General features: G+C 45.3%; 1 protein-coding gene across 1 annotated transcript in view; it reads right to left on the reverse strand.

Annotated features, from left to right (window-relative positions):
- Positions 1–2480: 2480 nt before the first annotated feature.
- LOC136652318 (collagen alpha-1(XVIII) chain-like) overlaps positions 2481–21661 on the reverse strand; it is a 38422-nt gene continuing 19241 nt past the window's right edge. The window contains exons 10-24 of the mRNA XM_066629252.1: positions 20633–20752; positions 19010–19051; positions 18779–18805; positions 18571–18666; positions 17142–17192; positions 15958–16038; positions 13672–13713; positions 12661–12688; positions 11391–11443; positions 8366–8500; positions 7884–7946; positions 6411–6485; positions 4971–5039; positions 3461–3659; positions 2481–2512 (exon numbers count right to left, since the gene is read on the reverse strand). Coding sequence (XP_066485349.1) covers positions 2481–2512; positions 3461–3659; positions 4971–5039; positions 6411–6485; positions 7884–7946; positions 8366–8500; positions 11391–11443; positions 12661–12688; positions 13672–13713; positions 15958–16038; positions 17142–17192; positions 18571–18666; positions 18779–18805; positions 19010–19051; positions 20633–20752 — 1113 coding nt within the window. The remainder of the gene's footprint in view (positions 2513–3460; positions 3660–4970; positions 5040–6410; positions 6486–7883; positions 7947–8365; positions 8501–11390; positions 11444–12660; positions 12689–13671; positions 13714–15957; positions 16039–17141; positions 17193–18570; positions 18667–18778; positions 18806–19009; positions 19052–20632; positions 20753–21661) is intronic.

A 21661-nucleotide genomic window follows, 5' to 3' on the forward strand; every position in this document is an offset into this window, starting at 1 on the left:
GGATTTCTAGTATATTTTCCTTCCATAGCAAAGCAATGAAAAACAGTAGCACTAGTGCAGGAAGAGGGGGAAAAAATGAAGGAAAAAACCACTGCCCCTCCTGGGGAACAGACACTGGCTAAATTAAAGGCCAATTCATCACTAACCCCCCCCCCCCCACATGCTGAACAGAAAGCAACAGACCTGTAAATTAGATGGCTTTAATTAAAGGCCAAGGAGCCCTTGAAACCTCAGTAGCATTTTGCCTGGCCACATTGTCAATAGAACTACATTTTATTGCAAGGAAAAAGGTTGCCATTGGTCAAGCCTACAAAAATACAGGAGAACAGCATAGAAAACACTGAAATGCAATGGTCTTCCATAAAAGGTCAAAACTTCTAAGTCAGCGGAGGATCTTTGCTGCTTGGGAGTTTCTTGTGAATAAACATAGAAAGATTTTGGTCGGGGGAAGGCCATTGCAGGTAACATTGAGCTATATTAATAAGTGCTGAGCGGAATCACTGTATAATTCTGTTTTCAGCTAATTTGCAATGCTTTTCAGAAAAGCAATGCTTCAGTAGGGGAAAATGGCCAAAAAGGCACAAGTGCTGGCATCCTACATGCTGTCTTCTCACTTTCAGGTACAGCTTCCCTTAAAATGTTTTTGAATACCCATTTCATCTTTCTGCTGCTTTTCTACAAACCAGGGAGACATTTCTTATAAAAGGACATCTACACATGTGCTGAAGCAGCAAAAGACAAATGGGACCCTTTGCATCTGGTGGCTACCAGCTGTCATTCTTGCACAGGTTGCGCACACAGATCAATTTGCAGTGATGCTGGCAATGCATGGCTTTACTTTCTCATGTGCTCCTTTTCCCTAAGACAATGTGGAGACATGAATGATTATGCTTTCCACCTCAGGGTCTTAGGGGCCTGGGCCTCTTTCATTCAACTCAGTCCAGGCTTAGCAGCAACCAGATCTTTCTTGAATTCCTTGCCAGTCTGACATTATGCTCAAGACATATGAAAACTTGTGAAGGCGTTCTCCACACACAGAACGATCAGGGACTCTGAACAGCTGTGCCTCTCTTCTGTGGGGAATTTGCTTCCAGTTGGGGGTGATGCAAGGCCCTCTGATTCACTAGATGCTGTCTGCCAGTCCTGACAGTCTTGATTTGAGGACTGACCTCCCCACTGCTTGATGCCATGCCAGACTGCCTTATGAGTCCTAAACATACAGTAGGAAAAAAAGGACAGAAGAGTTCAGCTGTAATGTGCAAGAAGGCCACACAATCCTAACAACTATCCTTGCTTCCATCTGCTGCTCTAAAGGTCAAACTAGATAAATTGCAGAAGTTTTGTGCAGTATATTTGAATATGGAACTTCCCAAGGACATTGAAACAATGGAGTGGAGGGGGTCTGATTTTAATTGCAAAAGGGGTGTATAGGTGAAGGGCAATGAATATCCCTCAAATGCAATACTTAGCTCCCTGCAAACCATCTCCCCACATGCTTTATGTTACCCGCACATGTTAACAGCCATGGGATGCCAATCGAGATGGTACCAGTGGGAGGTTTCCTTCCAGGTAAAGAGCAGCTGATCCAGATTGGGATCATGATGGGGGCAAAGAGTGAATGCTGGTACACCACTGTAGAAATCGGGATGCTGGACTAAATTGAATGTGTAGAGGGGAACCTCTTGTTGAAGTAGGCTATGTCTTTACCACTGAAGAGGGAACTCCACATTTTTGACCTGATCCAGCAGGGCTCTTAGTTCTTTAAAGCCCTCTTTCCCTATGCTGCAATCCCAGTCCAGATCAGACCCCCCCATGGCTATTTACTTAGGTAAAAACAAGCATGTGAGCCCTAATAATGGTCTTCACACAATGTGCTGCTTTCCCATCAGTAATTCTTACAACAAGCCTGTAAAAAGCTTATCAGTAGTATCCCTGTACTACAGATGGGTGGAAGATGTGGAGGATGAAGCTGAGAGAGTTGCATGCTGAACAAGCAGTCATATTGACTGCTGAACTGAACTTTGAATTGAGGGCCTGATGGGTCATAGAGACATCACTATCCCACCCCATAGCGATGCTCCCCAACTAGGCGTAATCCCTTTTTATCTTCACACTTACAGGGCAGCTGGTGAACAAGTTTGTGTTTTCGACAGTCTAATACCCCAGTGCATGCTTTTTCCTTCCCACACCATGCTTACCACATGGGATCGGTCATGACATTCTGCCCACTGAATGTGTAGATGGGGAACCTCTTGCTGTTGAAGTAGGAAGTGTCTTTACCATTGAAGAGGGAACTCCAGCTCTTTGCCAATAGCTGACCCTGCAGCAGAAACAATATTTATGAAGCTGGTTTGTAAATCAGCAGACCCTTCAAGCCTCACATTTCAGATAATCGGCTCTAAAGACATCATCAAGGCACCTACAAAAAGATACCCCCCCCTTTTTTTTTTTAGAAAAATGTAGAAAGTCAGGTAGGGTCCTCAGGGGTCAAATGAAGGCTTTGCCAACACTTCTTGTAAGATAGAGAAGAAAAACACAGGGCAGTCAATATTCGACACTTGCATAGATTTCCGAGTGTGCCAAGCACTTCACTTGAATTAACTTGATGTTATCCTTACAACCCCATAATGTATTATTAATGTTATACCTGTACTGCAGCAGGGGCTGAGAGGGAGCAGCCTGCCTAAGCCAGCCTAGTGAGAATTTGTGGCCAGAGCAGATTTGAACCAGGGAAATCCCGATTTGTAGCCCAGTCACTTACAGCCCAATCCTTCTGAAACCCTCACATGCTGATGCAGCAATGCCAGCACAGCCTCCACTGCATCCTGCAGGGAGGTTTTGACTGCTGGAGGTCTCCTCAGGGTAAGAGAACACTGGTCCCCTTGCCCCAAGGTAAGCTGCAGCAGCCACAACAGGACAACATGGACCTGCCCCAGCGATGCTGCTGCTGCTGCTGCTAGTCTGCATTGACCCATGCAGGCCTAGGAAGAGGGTTTAGATTTGGTGGGCACTGCCACTGAACTAGCCCTCCTCCCTGGCCCTATGCACCCATCCCCCCTCCCTGTTCTGCCCCACCCTGTTCCAGCCCTCCCCCTGCCCTATTGTACCCCTGTGCTGGGCTTATCTGCTTTGGCAGGCTTCCGGAATCTACTGGCACATGTGGGAACGTTCCAGCCTTCCCACCAGCACACTAGCTGCTTGCACTGTCACAAAGCGCTTTATGGCTGCTTTGCAGCAGCGTGCACCAGCAGAACACATGTTCCACCAGCACAACTGCTTGATAGGATTGGGCCATTAGTCACTACACTACAGCAGCGCAACCACCAGTTTCCTAGCAACTGCCCACAGACTCCTCAGTGGTAACTACATCACAAACTACAAAAAGTAACTGTTAAGCAAGTGCCTCCAATAAGGAAAGAGCCCAATATCAGTTCAGGAATAGTCAACAGAGTGTTGTTACTTGCCTTAAGGTTGACAATAGGCAGGGTTCTATCAGTTCTCTTCACTATTGAGACAAGGCTCTGAGTGGACGAGGACAGAAAGGCCCGGAATGTTCCATTGAGCTTCTCCTCTTGTGACTGCCGATAGCACTGCTGGTCAGCACCGCGGATCCCATCCATATTACCAGTTAAAGGGACGTTGAGGGCCACTAGGTGGAGCTGGAAAAGTGGACAGATTTTGAATACATTGCACCCAAGAAGGAGGACTTGATTCAACAGAGTGGAGTTGTCAGTGCAGTTCCTTGATCAGTCAAAGAAGAAGCTATCCATATCCTCACCTCCACATAATGGCCTTTCCAGATTCCACCCCATATCTTCAATGAGCTGAATTTACACTACAAGTTGAAACTCATTCACAATCCTAGGCTGCCTGGCGCTAGAGCAGCAGCAAAGCCAAAATGACTACTGCTGTATCCTATGGGTGCTGCAGCAGCTGCCTGAGAGCTCTCCCTGAATAACAGCAGCAGCTGCCAGAGGTCTCGCTCTGAGTAAGGATATAAGCCCCACAATGGGTCTCCTCCAGTCTGTGCTGGCTTTTCAGTCTGACATGGAGCACAGGATCTGGTGGAGGCCTCCTCTGCCAATCCCACACCCCTCCTGGACCTGATCCTCCCCTCTCGCTGCCCTGTTCCACCCACTCCCCATCCCCCCCCACCCCAAAAAGACTTACCTCCTACCAGCACTGCAGGAGTGCCAACCAGCCATCTGCACCACACTGGGGCCCAGCACCAACTGGCGCTGGCCTAGCACTGGTGTTCCCTACCAGATACCATAAATGTCCTTCTATGGTGTGTTTATGACACCCAGCATTGGTGCAGGAGCTCAGTGCTGGTACAGGGGCCAGACTGTATTGGACCCTCAGTTAACTGTTGTGGCTCCAGAAAAGGAACTGTGCAAAGTATAGTTTTATGAAGAAGTCTCTGAACTCTCCCCAAATCTACTGTTCCCAGGGTCCTGTGGAGAAATCTGTGACAGTTAAATCGGATACAGCCAGGTTTAAATTTGGAATGCCCAATAACTTAATCTTTAAAGAAGAGACATGGCTTTGTTTTAAAGCTAAAAAGGTCTGGTTTGATATACTGAACAGATAAGAAAATAGAACTGTCTTCTGCAAGAAAAAAGCATAGGCTAACAACCTATAGTGCAGGGGTCAGGCACTGCCAACTCTACCACTCTGGCCCACAGGTTCGTAATGAACTGTAACACATTTAGCTTTCGCAATTTCATGAGTCTGAGCTTCCCAGTATGCCTTGCAAAAGGAAGAGATAAGATTGGTGTGTGCTTCATAGCAAGTTCTACCTTTCTGAACTTGTCTTGTTAGTCTGCTTTTCAATGTTTTTTTTCCTGGTTGCGCTACACCACATTTTTCCATTAAAAAAATTTCTTGTCCCACCCAGTGTATGCAATATGTTAAAAAGGCAAACAGTTCTACCAATTATCTGATTTACATTCACCTCCTATGGAACTTACTGAAGGAATCCTCTGTGAGATTCTAGTTGACATTACATGAGCTGCTGCTTGTCTTTCATCCTTTTGGTTCTAGAGAGAGATGATTACTGGTGAGGCAGAATTAATGGTGAAACAAAAACATTCAACAAGACTCAGTCAAAGCCTGAACAATATCCAGAAGCTCTGTAAGCCTTCTGTGAGCTGGCTTTATTGATCAGAATAGCCAGCATGGTGCCATTTTAATTTTGCATCCTACATCATGAATTTTACAGTTGATTACTGTAGACGGTATGTAGAATGTACAATCTGATGCACAGTTCAGGCATCCTGAGAATCTTACTGTCATGGGGAGCCATTTCAGCAATGAACATTCTTGTTACAGCATCAGCCTGCCACCTGTAGTTTTTCTGGCACTGAAAACTGCTGATTTGTGTGGAGTGCGATAAGGGCAGTATGGATTGTATTGGAGACCCTTAGGCCTTTTGTTTTGATACTCTTGCCTTATTTTTTCTGTGCAGAATTAGAAAGCTTGCAGGTTCAAGAGTCACTGCCCCTTTCTTGCAAGGGCAATAATCTCTGCGGTATTATGTCAAAGGTTCAGTTTTATTCCAAAAAATACAAATAATGAGCAGAAGATAATACAGAAGTCTAGGACAGCAGACCATGATGGCACTTTTAAGTCCTTCTAGAGACCTTCATCCACAAATGTACAATATTTGGTTAGTTAAAATCAACATAGAAACCATGAGATCCTCGTTGACTCCACTCCACCACTCCAGCTCCTTGCTTGCTAAACTCACATCTAATCTTCTACCCCAAGCTCTGAGAATTTGTCTTTCATCCTAAGCAAACTGAATGTTCACTTGCCACACAGAAACAGCACTGCCAATATTCTGTTGCTGGTATAGTAAGGGATAGGAGCAGCCCTTAATTTTTAATCAAAGAAATGCGAGGGCGTGAGCATTTCTGAAAGTCATGACAAGCAGCCAGTAGATTTTGCAGCCATCAGCATTATTTCAGAAGTTGACCCTGGGGAGCTAGTATATCTGTGAATGTCCTAAGACATTATACAGGATGCTCATCACATTTGCAGAGCTATCACAGTCATAACTCAGCCTTGCCCAAATACAGCATATAGATGTTTTACAGTGAGCCAAGAATGCATGCATGGTAGATAAGCAGTACACAAGTGCCCTTCCTCCCACTACATCATCTCATCCACTGTTAGCTATGCACTAAGGAAACCTGGAGAGAGGTGATGATGATGACAGCACTACAGTCCCTTCGAAGCTGAGGAGTGGCTGTTGGGAAGAGTGAAATTGAACTGCTGCGTTTGGACAGAAGGAGGGTTGTTGTGCTGTGGAGGGTATGTCTTTGGCTGTAAGCGGATTTTGGCAAGTGTAACCCCCCACTCTAAAAAAAGGTAGAAAGAACAATTGCAGGCCTGGTTACAGATCTTACTGGTCTTGTGATCCGAGCCATGGAGGCTGGAGTAGAGTCCCGGTGATGTTTAATCTGCTTTTGATCCTTCTCGTCCTACCAAAATAATATGAAAGATACAATTTTTGTATTAGATGCAACCAAACCATACGTGCTATCAGTCCATTTAGTTGGCAGGTTAAAATGTTGGATAAAACAACTATCAGGGCTCAGAAAATTCTGTGTCAAGAAAGTTTGACATTCTGTTCCATGTCATTCTTGATCCAAAGCGAAATTTTTCCTGGCTCTTCAATATGCATTATTACTATTTATTATTCAGATTTAAGGAAGCAAATATTTCTCTTACAGCTCCATCCTATCCTCCCCCCCCCCAATTGGTGAAACCATGCTGAAAAGGAGTGTGCTGTATCCAGCGGGGGCGGGGTGGATCGGGAGGCTTTGGAAGGTAAAGGGGATTTAAATTCCCTTGTACCTCAGTAAGCCTCCTGCTCCACAATGGATATCCTTGGACTTGCACCAGCTATTTTGCTAACATAAGTCTGAGGAGAATAAGGGGGCACGAAAGCTGCTGATTGAGGGGACAGGATCCAGTGCACATCATCACTGCCGGATTCACCCACAGTGGAACACAAGTTCCGCTGGCAGCTGAGCCCAATAGTCTGTTACTCTTCCAGCTCCCATGTCCAATTTAATAACCTAATTTGAGAGCCAAACTAGATATGACACAGGAGCTGCATGCTTCTTTTTTCAAATGTTTTTAAGGCAGAAAATAAGTCTGCCTTATTTGCAGACTTTTGCAAATAGTCTGAAGTCTATTTTGCAAATAGACTGAAGTTTGCAACAGGAGACTTTCCTTTCTTAACACTTTCTTTTCTGAACGTGTCTTTTCAAAAACATACCCTGCCCCCAGCTATATCCCATCCATGGAGGAAAAAAGATATGAAGTCTTCACACTTGCAAGATGAAAAGCAGCTTTGGGAGGGTGATTCTGACTGAAAATGACTTGACTTAGGGTGCAATCCTAACCCACTTTCCAGCATCGACATCAGGGCCTTACTTTGAGGAGGCCTCTGTGAGTGCCACCCAGCTGTAGGATGCAGCACATGTCCCATTGGCACTGCTATGCCGGTGCTGGAAAGTGGGTTAAGATTTGGGCCTGAGAGATTTAAAAGTCTTGCTTCACCTGCTCCTCAGACCTACTGCCTACTGAGGTTGCTTTCAGTTAAAAAAGCAAAGCCCCTTGGCAAAAGTATCATGAAACTCCATGTACACTCCAGCTTAGCCCCAAGTTGATGTAGGGGAGGTGACAAAGATGCCGAAAAAGGTACAGTACATTTTTAGAGGGGGCAAAATTCTCATCCTTCTGCCCTACTTCACTGTGCAAGGCACTTAATGCTACTTCTGCTAGGGCAATATCCAGGGGTGACAACTCCTGGAAAACAGAACCACTAAGCATGTATTGGCACAGTATCAGATACTGAGAGAATTCCTCACCCAATCTTTATCTGTAGACACCAAAGGGTCATCACCGATCAATGGAGACTCAGAATCTGCCAGCTGATCAAGAGATAAAGATAGACAGGGATAATTTAGGACTGAACTGGAAAGGAATAAGGATGAAAATGATTATTTGCTCTTATTTATGTACGTGATTTATATTCCACCTTTCCCTTTGAATAAAGAGAGCATCGAAGGTACTCTTATATGTTAGCAGCTATCATCACAGTCAGATAACTCAATTAAGTGAGCCAAGCTACACAATTAAAGCCAAAAATACCCCCACCCTGGGTCATCGGCTAAGCTGACCTGGGGAAGAGAAAAAGGAAAACATTCCTTCCTCATTTAAAATATAGAATCAGAATGAACCATGCACATCAACAATATTGAACAGATAGTCATTAAACAATGCATAAATTCTTTTATGGGATTACTATTGAAGTTACCAATGTCTACTAATCCCTGCCAAGGGAGCATACCAGAAGCCGACTCCATCCTCCTTCAGTCCGGAAGAAAGCTTCACTCACTTCACTGATGTAGACCAAGCTGCCTTCAGGAATAGATGAGGAGGATTTGAACATCAGCTCTTTAGACTTGAAGACCCAGGTGGGGCGCTGAAAATTGGGGAAGAGCAGACACCTTTTCACAGAACATCATTCAGAAATCTTGAACTGGGAAAGGATTTGTAACAGCCTTGAAGTTACCGTGTTTCCCCGAAAATAAGACCTACCCCCAAAATAAGACCTAGTTGTGATCAGGTCGGGACAGGAGGGGGGGCAGAAGGGGTCCTTGGGCAGGGGTGGGTGGACAACATGACCAGGAACGCTGCACTCCCATGTGCACCACCTAGAAAGCACCTGCTGTGCTGCCTTGGGCAGAGGACACTGAGGAGGAGCTGAGGCAGGAAGCAGCAAGCAAGGCAACCCTGCCTACTGGGCTCTGAGGTTCTCCACACCTTCCAGGGAGTAAGTCCCATTAACTATAAAGGGATTGACTTCTAAGTAGACAGGCAGGCAGGCATCCTCCTGGGCGCTTAGGGGACACCCTCTCCACACCTTCCAGGGAGTAAGTCCCATTAACTATAAAGGGACTGACTTCTGAGTAGACAGGCAGGCAGGCATCCTCCTGGGTGCCGAGGGGATATTTTTGCACGGTATATTTTTGTACATGAATAAATGTAGACTGTTGTACATGAATGATTGTGGATTGTTGTACATTAAAAAAAATAAGACCTACCCAGAAAATAAGACCTAGTGTGTTTTTTTGAGCCCAAAAAAATATAAGACAGTGTCTTATTTTCAGGAGAACATGGTAGTAGCTACTGAGGGCCCAATCCTATCCAATTTTCCAGTGCTGTTGCTGCTGTTGCTGTGCCAATGGGGTATGCACTACTTCCTGTGTTGGGGAGGCAGTCACAGAGGCCTCCTCAAGGTATGGGAACATTTGTTCCCTTACCTCGGGGCTGCATTGCGACTGCATCAGTGCTGGAAAGCTGGATAGGATTGGGCCCTAAATCCCCCCACAACTTGGGCTACAATGTTTAATTGATTTATTTGTTGGATTAATTGATTAAACATCATTTTGAATGAACCCTAAGTGCGCACACACCCACCCACAATTTTTGTAAATACAAGTATGGATAACAATTGCAGATGGCCAGTTCTGTCTTAAAGAGGCGTTCCCTCTTTTCTCTTACACAGGAGAGAATGCCTCTTCTAAGATGATGCCTACTACATTCATAATCTAGAAACTATATGCTTCAGAACCATTTTTTATTAATAAACCAATGTAATCCAGAAATTAGGGGTGCAATCTATGTGCACTTGTCTGGGAGTAATCTCCATTGAAGATGGTTGGACTTTTGAATAAACATGTTCAGGCTTGCACAGTAAGGGCCCAATCCTATCCAGTTTTCCAGGGCCAGTGTAGTGGTGCCAATGGAGCATGTGCTACATCATTTGGTGGGGAGGCAGTCACTGAGGCCTCCTCAAGATATGGGAACGTTTGGTTCCTTACCTCAGGGCTGCATTGTGGCTGCAGCGGTGCTAGAAATTTGGATAGGACTGGGCCTTAAATCAGCTAAGATTTTTTTTTAAACTGGGTGACAGCCTTAACAACAACATAACCCTTAGCAGAATTTACAATATCTGCTCCATCTGCAAAGATTAATGTAACTGGCAACACTAGGTTCCAAATAGGAAGCATGTTGTTTCAGACTGGAGACCAACCAGGACTGCTTTTAGAGAACTGACCACAGTTTGACGGAGGGATCACAGCTCCACTTTCACCTCCAGTCATCTGGTCTGACAAACACAAAAACGTGTTGGACCAGAAACAACAGTGGGAGAACATCAATGTGTGTACTGTACACCACTGGAAGTGATGGTTCTTTCAAATTACTGCCAGCTCTCTTAAAAAACTATTGCTTGACTCTAGCCTTGTGCTATGAATGGCTTGCCTTCTCCTTTGTGACTGTGAACTTTTTGGAACAAATGTTTTACCAAGGAATGAGGGGATAACAACCATTAGTTATGGTGGCTAACTAGACTCTCCGTGTACAGAGGTAGTATATCTCTGAATATCAGATTCTGGGAACAAACAGGGCACGGCCATCAGCTTCATGCCATGCTTAGGAGCTTCCCCCCAAAACATCTGGCTGGCTGCTGTTGGGAACAGCTACATGGGTCTTTGGTCTGATCCAGGAAGACATTCTTATAGGAGCAATTCAAATTAATTAGATCCCAATTCACACAACAACCACCACAACAGCTGAACTCTGTAAATCAACTAAATCTCATAACATCTGATTTTCTTCTTCTCCCCACACTCCAATGGCACCCTCTGCCTTGTTTGCCACAAGCAGAAGCTACCAGGTTTGCATGCTGCTGCAAGACATACAAAAAGATAGCAGAATCTGCTCGGGTTCAGCAATCTGAACCCGATCTGGTACTTGACTGTTCATCATAAACAGGGAGTTACTATAAGCTGAGGATACTGTGGGTGCTACAAACCTGGCAACATAGTGATTTGATGTTGGGGTTGATTGCCACTGCTTCATACTGAATGAATGAGAAGTCTATCAATCCAGCTGCCTAGCTACACAGGAAGATCTGGATCTGTTCCAGTCTGGTATCACCACAAAGAGTGGACATTTTGAGAGGAAGCAATACCTCTGACTTTCAGATCAAACAACAGAGGTTGGATATCACCATGCTGCCCCCTGCTTACGAAGCAGAGCATCTAGCAAGAACATCAGGACCTGGGTTTTCTTCCACAAGCAGCCTTACTTCAAGATTGGTCTTTCTTAACTTATTAAAAAGGAAAAGTGCCAAATGCCTGAAAACAGCATCCCTTCCTGACCTGGAAGCTCCATGCCCTAAGTCTAAACTCATGACAGCTGGCTGTAGTCTCATAGGGAAATGCACCACCCTGCAAGTCCTCAGCACTTTCCCTCACACTAACTATTGAAGGAGATACTGCAAAGAAAAACACAAGACAACACACCTTTAATCCATACTGGTTTCCAATGGAAGAATCCTCCACAAGTAGCTCAGCACCTGCACAGCCGAAATATGACAAAATATGTCAAGTTCTCCTCCCAGTGATCTATTGCCCCATCCCTGCAGGATGCAAACATTCCAACAGCTGTTCATGAACAAGAAGCCTGACCTATTTCCTACAAAGTGAGTTAGCTTAGGACTCTCTAAACAGCAGCCTGATATACTAGAGATCAGTTACTGGCAAACAGAATGTCTGGCAGAGGACAGTCCCTTTTTTCTTACTTACTCCCGCCCAAGGACATCCTAACAGTCCTGGGAGGAAGACTGCAGGAAACACAGAAGCAGTGCACCCTGCAAGTGTTTTTGCCAGTTCCTCCTTGGCATAAATTGGCTAGGATTAAAAGTCTGCTAGAAAATAAATGTGAATGTGTACATGTGAGGGTGTTTGCTGCCTACCACTGCTATACATACACTCCAGGAGCTGTTAGCTTCTAAAGAGATGAGGTGGAGTCATATCTGTCACAGATAAGCTTGTTAGGTGCACAGCTTCTTTGACCTTGTTGCTGCCAGGCTTGTAAAGGAGAGGCAACATGCCTCTGAATACCACTGCAGCAATGGGGGGAGAAAAATCTGCCTTTCTCTGCTGCTTGCACGCTTCCCAAAAGCAGTTGGTGGACCACTATGGGAAACAGGATGCTGGATAAGATAGGCCTTTGGCTTGATCTAAAAAGGATTTTCTTTTGTTCTTAGGGAAGATTGATGAGGGCAGTACTACTGCCTTGGGATTCCCCCCCCCCAAGTAGCTAGAAGAAGGACTGAAGGCATCTCCATCACCTCTTCCTCATCTACTCATCTTCAAGCCCAACTGCTCTTATGCATGGAGCAGATGACAAGGGTAGAAAATGATTCCAAGTCTTTTCCATCCTCATGCTCTCACCAGTAGCCAAACATGACAATGGGGAAGTAACAGTGTATGGGGAGCTGCACTGAAAAACATCTGGTTAGCTCAATCCTACCTGTAGGCCTTCTTCATTCCAATTTGTCATCCCGATTGTATCACTGCACCTCTGTCTGAAACAGAAATGCACTAGTGTTTTGGGAGGGGGGAATACTAAGTTTTTTTAGGCACAGGGATGCCTGTGACTGGCTCTGAAGGCAAAGGAGAGGGGGTGCTTTACAAAGGCATCTGTGTGCATGAAAAAAAACTTAGCCTCCCCCCCACCCAAATGTCAGTGCAGAAATATATCCAAATACAGAGAGAAGGAGACTTATACCTGAATCCCAAGATGGGTCCTGGGTAGGCTGGAAGAAACAAGAACAGAGAAATTAATGCCATATCACCCAAGCTAGATCTACTATGAAAGAAGTCTGCATGAAATCCTTTCCCAGTGCAGGATGGGATCAATTGGTAAGTGCCGTCTGTCAAGGGTGTACACTTCAGGTATGAAGCGTTGCCTAAAGTAGGATCAAGACAATGGAAGGGCAGGGTCAGAGAGTGCAGCACTGGGGTTTTTCAACTTTGTTTTCTCACAGGACTCTGATGCCTTGAATTGCCAACTAGAAATGAAGAAGGTGAGGTCTTCCAACTTGCAGATGTGATCAGGGCTAGCCCGAGACTTCCTGATGCCTGAGTAGGTAGGCTAACTTTCACCCCCTTACCTGATGATGTGCAGCCTCTGTTCCTACCACTCTCTGGACTGGAAAAAGAAAAGGGCTAGATGCCCACCACTCTCCATACTTCCTTTCATTCCATACCCTTCTTTCTTTCCCAATTCAGGGAGTGGGAAGAAAAGCAATGGAGAGGAGTGTTAAGATGGGTGTCGTCCTGCCAATCTGCTGACTGAGGCAATTCCCTCAATTGCCTTCATGAATGGGTCGGCCCTGGAAGTGATGATGAAGGCCTCTCCTCCTGAATTTCTAATTGTCAGTGCAGCTAAAAGTACAGGAGCCCTCCCTGCAAACATTTGCTATCCTCTGTAGCTCAGGAAAAGCCAGAGCTATTTATGAAAGCCAGAGTCACTAAATGCCAATCAAAATTCCAGAGAGCAAGAGTATCCTAAAACTCAGCAGAAGAGAACAATCCAGAACCACCAGCCCACAGTGGCTCTGTAGAGGAAAAGCATTGTCAGGCTTCTGACTCTGGACCAGCTGACTCCAGTTGTGCTTTGCAACACAATTTTTTTGGTCATTTCCCCTGTCAGACACTTTTTATTGCCAAGGATGCTGGGTTTTCCAGGATGCTACTGAGAATTGGAAAAGATAACCATTTGGTTCTGTGAACTTACCGGCTGCCTGCAGTGTGGCCTGGCTTGGATGGGGTGTAGTCTCTGGAAAAAGGTAGGGCAATTAGTGCTTGACATGACAGGCACAAAAATTAGGGGGAGAGAAGAGGAAGCAAGGAGACAGGTTAAAGGGAAGTGGGGTTTATGTCTCCCCCACCTATCTCAGGAGCTCTTAGTATAAAATTGTACAAAATAAAGGACCAACACAAGCCAAATAAACCTCAACCCATACTCTCAAAAGTAATAATCCTGCTCCCACCCAAATGTTCTAAGCAATTAGAATTGCCACATTCTGGCTTTGGTTTTGAAAGTTTCACAGAAGTATCTAAGCCCTGGTTTTCAAAGCTTTGGACCTGCAGGGAACTCTTTCCAAATCCACTTGTCTGCCAACAGACCCTCGTGTGTTACAGAGGATTCTAGAACATGTTCTAGGGTACATGAGAGGCACTAGCCCAGGGTGTCAAACACAAGGCCCCGGGGCCAGAAGCGGCCCACAGAAGCTTTTTATCTGGCCCTCAGGCTCTCATCTGCTGTGCAGTGTTGTGGTGTTACTGCTGAAAGGGCAGCCCATGTGAAAATTAGGCTCTCTCATATTTTGAAATATGATCAAGATTTGTGTATTTTCTCTTCTGTTTTTTGCAGCCGAGTTCCTAAGTAAGAAAAAAGTGCTTATTTTTTATTATGACCTGTTTAATGACATCAGTTCCTGCCTAATGACATCACTTCCAGCCCTCAGTAGGCATCATGAATGCTATTCGGTGCTTGGTATGAAACAAGTTTGACACCCCTGCACTAGCCCCTTGAGACCTCAGAGTGGAATACATTCATTGGTCCCCTTGCGCCAAATCAAGAAGAATGCACTTATACAGGTGCAACCTATTTATCCACAGATTTTTTATCTGAGAATTTGTCTCAATGTGAATGGGGTGGGGGAACTGAAAGTCGAACACTCCTTTGCCCTGTGATGGCCTCTCCATGGATGGATCCCTTTCCAGGCAGCCCAAAACACTGCAAAAAGGCTCCGCCTGGCACAGGCAGGGAATAGCCCTGGAGCCTTGGAAGAGGTTCCTCTTTGGAAGGAACAGTAACACTCTTGGAGTCCCTGAGCCAGCAAAGAGGGGGGTGGATAGAGCCAGAGCATCAAGGTGGAGCACTCACTCACTCACACACACAGGGGCAGGTGCAGTAGCAACAGAGGAGAGTGCTTTAAAAAACCCAGGGAGTGTTTGCTGAATTCCCTCTCCCCCCCACTGAGATTGTGCAGGCTCTCCTGCTCCAGCCTACAGAAACAAAACAGCCCAGCAAGCAAGTCTTCCCAGCAATCAAAGCATGAGATTTAGGCTACAATCCGATCCACGCTTTCCTGGGAGTAAGCCCCATTGACTACACTGACTACAATGGGGCTTACTTCTGAGTAGAAATGCATAGGACTGGACTCTTAAAAGCTCAGCATCCCACCCGTGGAAGAAGTGGAGACAGCTGGCAACAGGGAGGGCTGAGTACAGAGGGGGAGGCAGGAGGGGGAGGAGAGGGGATTGCTTTAAAAAACCAAGGGAGTGTTTGCAGAATTCCCCCCCCCAATGGTGCAGGCTCTCCTGCTCCAGCCGCAACTGAGAGGGCTGAGTACTGAGCAAAGGCGGGGAGGGGACTGTTAACAGCTGCCTTAATTTCCTTCCAGCCCCAAGTGTCAGGCTGCAGCGTATTTGCTTAACTCTAAATCGGCTCCACTTGTATATCCCTTATTCCCTCCACAGATAAAATTGGCCCACACAATCCAGACCTGCAGGCAGAAAGGTTACCCACAGGATCATGCAGATTTATCAGCTAAACTACTGCTGTCAGATTCTGTAAGGAAAAGTACAAATGTTCCCATGAAATCCTAGAACAGAGTTGAGTGGGTCTGACGTGGGTAGGTGGGTGGAGGAATAGAGCGATTGCTTAGAAACTGTGTTTGAACAAATACATCCCTCTGAAGGCTTAATTAGGATTTAAATGCCTCTGGAATCTCATGGGGAGATGGTGGAGGGAAGGAAGATGCAGTGAAGGAAAAGCAGGCAGGGAGAGGGTTAAGGAAATCCCCCCCCCCCACACCCCATGTTCATTAAAAACTGCTTCCCTCCCAAGACTGCTTTTCCTTACTAAAAGCAGCTGTTGAGGTTTTAATACACATTTATGCGTGCAACTTCTGGTTAAATCCTGAGGCAGTATACAGCTGCATCCCACTCCTAATATTGAATCACAGTGTAAGTTAACTGAGTGTTGGTGACACTGAATGGAAGAGTCACTTACATTAAGATAGACAATGCCTGGTGATCCAGGAGGGCCTGGGAGACCAGGCTGGCCAGGATTTCCTGGAGGGCCTGGAGGACCCTAGAAGAAAGGGGGAGGAAAGAGTGTGAGAGTGTGCATTTATCTGCATAATTCATATCCCAGAACTAAACTTTTCAGACACTAGATATTTTTCATAAGCCACACCTACACCTGTACATAGAAGTGAACTGCTTGTCTACTTGTAAAATTTGTGTGATTGGTTTCCCCAACAGACCTGTGAATTCCAATGCTCCAAGCAAGCCACATAAAACATAGAGCCAATCTAGAAACTAGTTTGCATCACTGTTTTAGGGCAAAGTGCTTTCCTAGAAGCAGAGCCAGGATGAGAGCCACTTTGAAGGTCAAAATGTAAAATACAAATTTAGTTTTCAAAATAGCCAGAATCGGGCATTTTGAATTGCAGGGCATCTGCTGAAGCAAGCACTGCAGCTGGAAGATAGCTGCAGTAAATGAAACCTGTCTCTCCCCAGTTGGGGGATGGGAACCAGAGTCCAGCCCACAGGGGGCTTCTGCTGCACGGGGGGGCGGGACCCTTACACCTTACCGCAATGAACACAGGTTGCAATGACAACACATGCAGCAGATAAGAAGTAAAGGATGGCGGTTAAGGATGTCCTTGGAGATGAACTTTGGACCAGGTGAATCCAGTTGGAAGGTGAATCTTCCATCGAAGATCCTTTTTGGCAACTTATAATAAATTATATAATATATAAATAGAAACGAATTCCTATCAAATTCCCAATTGAATAGAAGAAACCAATATTAAGAGCAGAGAGAACACAAATGTATTTTGTGTTCTCCCTGCTATTATTATTATTATTATTATTATTATTAATTCCATCAATGAGAGGGCCAAATGGGCCTCCAAGGGAAGGGAGTTCAAAATCCTGGGGGCTATGACAGAAAAGGCTCTGTTATGAATGTCTTCCCAGCTGAGAGCAAGGAGGAAATGGAGCGGGGGCTCCTGATGTTGAACAAATTGGGAAAGAACGATTATAGCAATTATACGTAGTTATGCAGGATTGTAGTTAATGTAGGTTCTTGTTGGTGTATCTTCTTTTGGATGAATATATGCAATTTTTTGAATTTTGCGTATTTTGCAAAAATAATATGTTGCAGATACAAAGTTAGAAGACACTTACGTGACTGGCAATTGCACCATATAATTCTACTGGTATCTCTCCTTTGCCATTCTGGATTAGAGCAAGAGAATGAAATGTATTCAATACCCAGATACTATTACAGTATCCAGTCCTATCTTCTGCTGGTTCACAATGTGCAGTGCCACCCAAGAAGCGTCTGCTGCATGCTAAGGGCTGGCTGGGGACCAGGTTGGCCAGCAGAGGTAAGAAATTTTTTACTTGCCCCCTCAGCCACTCCATAATCTCTAGTGGGTCTACTCAGATCTATATCATTCTGGCTGCATAGTTTTGGTAAGCCAAAGGGATTGAGGGACAAAGGGGGGTAGGATTTATCCCTTCTCCCTGATTTCTTGTTTTCGATATGCAAAAATGTATGTGGCAGGAACATTTAAACAGGCAAAAACCATTGTACCCACAGTCTAAAATGGTACTGACCAAAACTGTACCATGTGATCTGATCTTTTTGTAGATCATTGATTCCAAAACCAGGGGTTACAAGTTAAACAAGGGTTGTGTGGATGTTTCTGAGGGTCACAGGAAGCAGCTTTCCCTGTAAGTTGCGCAGCTGAAATTGAAGCCTCGTGTAGCTTTCCTGTCAGCACTCCAGAGCTTAGCAATGATGAAGACATCATCACTGAGCGCTCTGGAACATTATTATTATTATGATTATTAACATGTACCAATTCTGTGGGTCTCTGAACTGAGAGAAAAAAACCTGCGTTTAGGGTCGCAGTCAAAAAGGTTTGGGAAACACTGCTGTAGTAGATCAAGGGATGAACTACATATTATGTGGAAATACTGCCATAGAAAAAGTATGTGGAGAGTTCCAAGATCAGGCTAATCTGGAACCACAGCATGGGAGACTAAGGGCATAATCCCAACCCACTTTCTACCACCAACATAAGGGCAATGCAGCTCTGAGGTAAGGGAACAAACATTCCCTTACTTTGAGGAAGCCTCCATGAGTGCCGCCCAACTGCAGGATGTAGCACACGTCCCATTGGCACAGCTATGCCAGTGCTGGAAAGTTGGTTAGGATTTGGGCCTAACCCTCTGCCCCCCACACCGTTACCCTGTGCCAAACTGCTGTTAGCCATGGAGGGAAAAACTTACAAGCACAGGTTTGCCTATAAATTTTCCCCTGTGCAGCTAACAGCAGCTTGGGAATGTGTGTAGAGATTTAAACTGGGGAATCACTGTAGGAGTAGACTTTCCACTTACTGTGCCACCGACCCAAGCCAAATTGCCTCCCCCTCCCCAACATGGCTATGGGAAATTCAGATTACAGAATCTCCACAGAATGTGCAGTTCGGCCCTATGCAACTTGCCCAAAATCACATCCAAAAGATTTGCCAGAAATGGGGACTCCACAGTCCTTTTGGTGCTAAATCATCTATCCTTAAAGGGGCACAAATTTCTCTAGAGATACCTCTTGGTAGGTGAAGGGCACCCAGGAATCAGATGACTCTGAGAAGGTCGAAAAACGCAGGCCAGTTCTTGCTTTTTTGTAGAAGCTCTGGCAATTCTGTGTGAGAAAACAGCATTTCTGAGCCTTAGAATGACAGCTCCATCCCTCTCTCCCACTACGTCATGAAGGAAAGGGATTGGCCATGGGTAGTGTTTGTGCAATTACATACCACCTCTCCAGGGTCTCCCTTTTCACCCTGCAAGGAACAAACAGGTGATCAAATTGCACATGTGAGATACCTTCTCCGAGCTGCTTTCTGCACCAACTTTCTACTCCTGGTGCCAGAGAAGAACAGCCATTTAAGGGAGGTAGCAAATGGTGGTGGGTCCTAGTAGCTGACCTTGCCAGGTGTAGGCAGCAGCCCTGCAGTACAGTTTGGTGCCTAGCTATTCAGACCTACCTTAAGACCTGGAGGTCCCAGAAGCCTTGTGCGAGTATTACACTATAAGGAGAAAAAGACATGCAGTCCATAAAGAAGAATCCAAATCCCTAAGCTCATTATACAGACCATTACATCTGGGCTGTATATTTTTTCATAATGTGGTGGGTGGGGGTGGAGAGAAAATACAAAACACCTTAAAATTTAAGACTTAAATGGTGCAAATTAATAATATTTTTGCATATGTCTGAATTGTTATGATTCCTGCCAGGCCATTTTTTTAGTAGGCAGATTACTCATAAATGGCCTAAGGCAGCTGGTTGATGTGTCTCTTAATAAGAGCTAACAATTGCTTTTTTTTGGAATGGGAGAACCTAAGTAGATGAAACATTACATCCTATCCAGCTAAAGCAGGGGTGCCCAAACCCCAGCCCTGGGGCCACTTGCAGCCCTCGAGGCCTCTCAATGTGGCCCTCAGGGAGCCCCCAGTCTCCAATGAGCCTCTGGTCCTCCAGAGATTTGTTGGAGCCCACACTGGCCCGCTGCAGCTGCTCTCAGCGTGAGGGCGACTGTTTGACCTCTCGCATGAGCTGTGGGATGAGGGCTCCCTCCACAGCTTGTTGTTTCACGTCTGTGATGCAGTAGCAGCAGCAAAGGAAAGGCCAGCCTTACTTTGTGCAAGGCCTTTTATAGGCCTTGAGCTATTGCAAGACCTTCATTCATTCATATAAGTTCATCTTCAATATATTCATTTATGTAAACTTATGTAAATTTATTCAAATTTTAAATGTAAAGTAATTATTTCCCCCCCCCCCGGCCCCCAACACAGTGTCAGAGAGATGATGTGGCCCTCCTGCCAAAAACTTTGGACACCGCTGAGCTAAAGGGTGGAGGAGTTTTTGTGTTCATGAAGACAAACAGCATGAAGAGAGAGAGAGAGAGAGGCGTGCAAGAAGGTTGAAGGCACCTGATGGGATGGGGTGGAATGGTGTGACTGGCCTGGCAGAAGCATGCATGCTGCTTGCCTCTATGCATACATGCTCCATGCTCTACCTGTACTTTGCAAAATAAAGAAAACATTACAAAGAAATCTCATGTCTCCAATGCTCTCTCCTGCAAAGGAAGCCAAAACCAAGTAGTATTGTTCCTGGAACTTCTCACTGCTAGGCGGTGGGGAATGGGCAACAATATGCAAAATTTGTTTGTTCCAAGATCCATTTTAACACCCCCCCCCCCCGGGAATAAGGGATTTTTATTCTTTTGGCAAAAATTGTAGAAGCAAAAGGAAGGAAGGATGTGGAAATCTGGCTGAGGGGCTGGGAAGAGGAAAAAGCAGCTGTGCTGGGGCTAAAAGCCCAAGAAGCAATGTAGAGCAACTGAAGCCCCAGCTTCTGATTACTGGAAATTCCACTTTCTTTTAGCTCTCGAAATGAAATCAAGATCTCCTCAATGCATTTTCAGATTTATACCCACAGTCATAAGGTCTAGGAACTTCCTTTAAAAAAGATAAATGAAAGGCAATGCAACTCACAGTCCCCTCCACACTCTCTTACTGGCACTGGATCATACCATGCCCACAAGCTACCAAATCAGCAGTGGATATTAAGGAGGACATGATCGAGGGTGGTGGTGTTTCCTTCTCACCTGATTCTCACCAGGTGTACCAGGAGGCCCCTGGGGACCAGGCAGACCTTGAGGGCCCCTTTCGCCTGACAGTCCTGGATTGCCAGTGGGACCCTGCAAGCCAACCTCACCTTTCTCTCCCTGCAAAGATAAAACATAGAAACGATCATGCCAAATTAATTAATTAATTAATTAACAGTATTTATATACCGCTTTTCAACTAAAGTTCACAAAGCGGTTTACAGAGAAAAATCAAATAACTAAATGGCTCCCTGTCCCAAAAGGGCTCACAATCTAAAAAGATGCAAATGAATACCAGCAGACAGCCACTAGAACAGACAGTGCTGGGGTGAGACAGTGCAAATCCTCAACTAGACCCCCCTGATGGATTCCTGGGTTTCTGAGGACATATTTTGGAACCTGCTGCACTAAAGCATTAAATACAATATTTGATTAAAAGAATCACTAGATGGTGTGAGAATAGGAGTGTTAAGTGCCATAACTTAACTCTATTCACATCAACACCCAAGACAAGGAACACCCCCCCCTCATCGTTACAATGGAAGGAATGAACAGAACACTTTTAATGGTAGAAAAGTACAAGAAACTCCAAAGATCTGTGTTTTCTACACACAAAAACGCATTGTACCCTACCCAACTCTGGGTCCTTTAAATTGGAATCAGGTTCACCTAGTATTGGGGTACTTTTGCTTCCTCCACAACAGCATCCCCAGGCACACCTCTCATTCCCTCAGGGATACAGTTGAGATTAGGTGGCTGATGCCCCCAGTTCCTTGTCCCTTCCCAATACTCTTGCCAACTGCACTCTACTTATTTTTTTCCCCACTAAAGAGCTGTTGAAGCCTGCACCAATTTGCATAGCCCCCCCCTTCATCTGTATCAGCCTGACATAGATGTCCTATGCGAGTGCAACAAAATGGTGGAAAGGGGCCTTCATATATGCTGGCTACCAAAATGACTGTCATTACAAGGTCCATGTGAAAGGAGGGCTTACATTTTACTGTCCCTCACCTTATTGTGCTTCATCTT

Source organism: Tiliqua scincoides, chromosome 5, assembly GCF_035046505.1.
Source record: "Tiliqua scincoides isolate rTilSci1 chromosome 5, rTilSci1.hap2, whole genome shotgun sequence".
NCBI classification, from domain to species: domain Eukaryota; kingdom Metazoa; phylum Chordata; class Lepidosauria; order Squamata; family Scincidae; genus Tiliqua; species Tiliqua scincoides.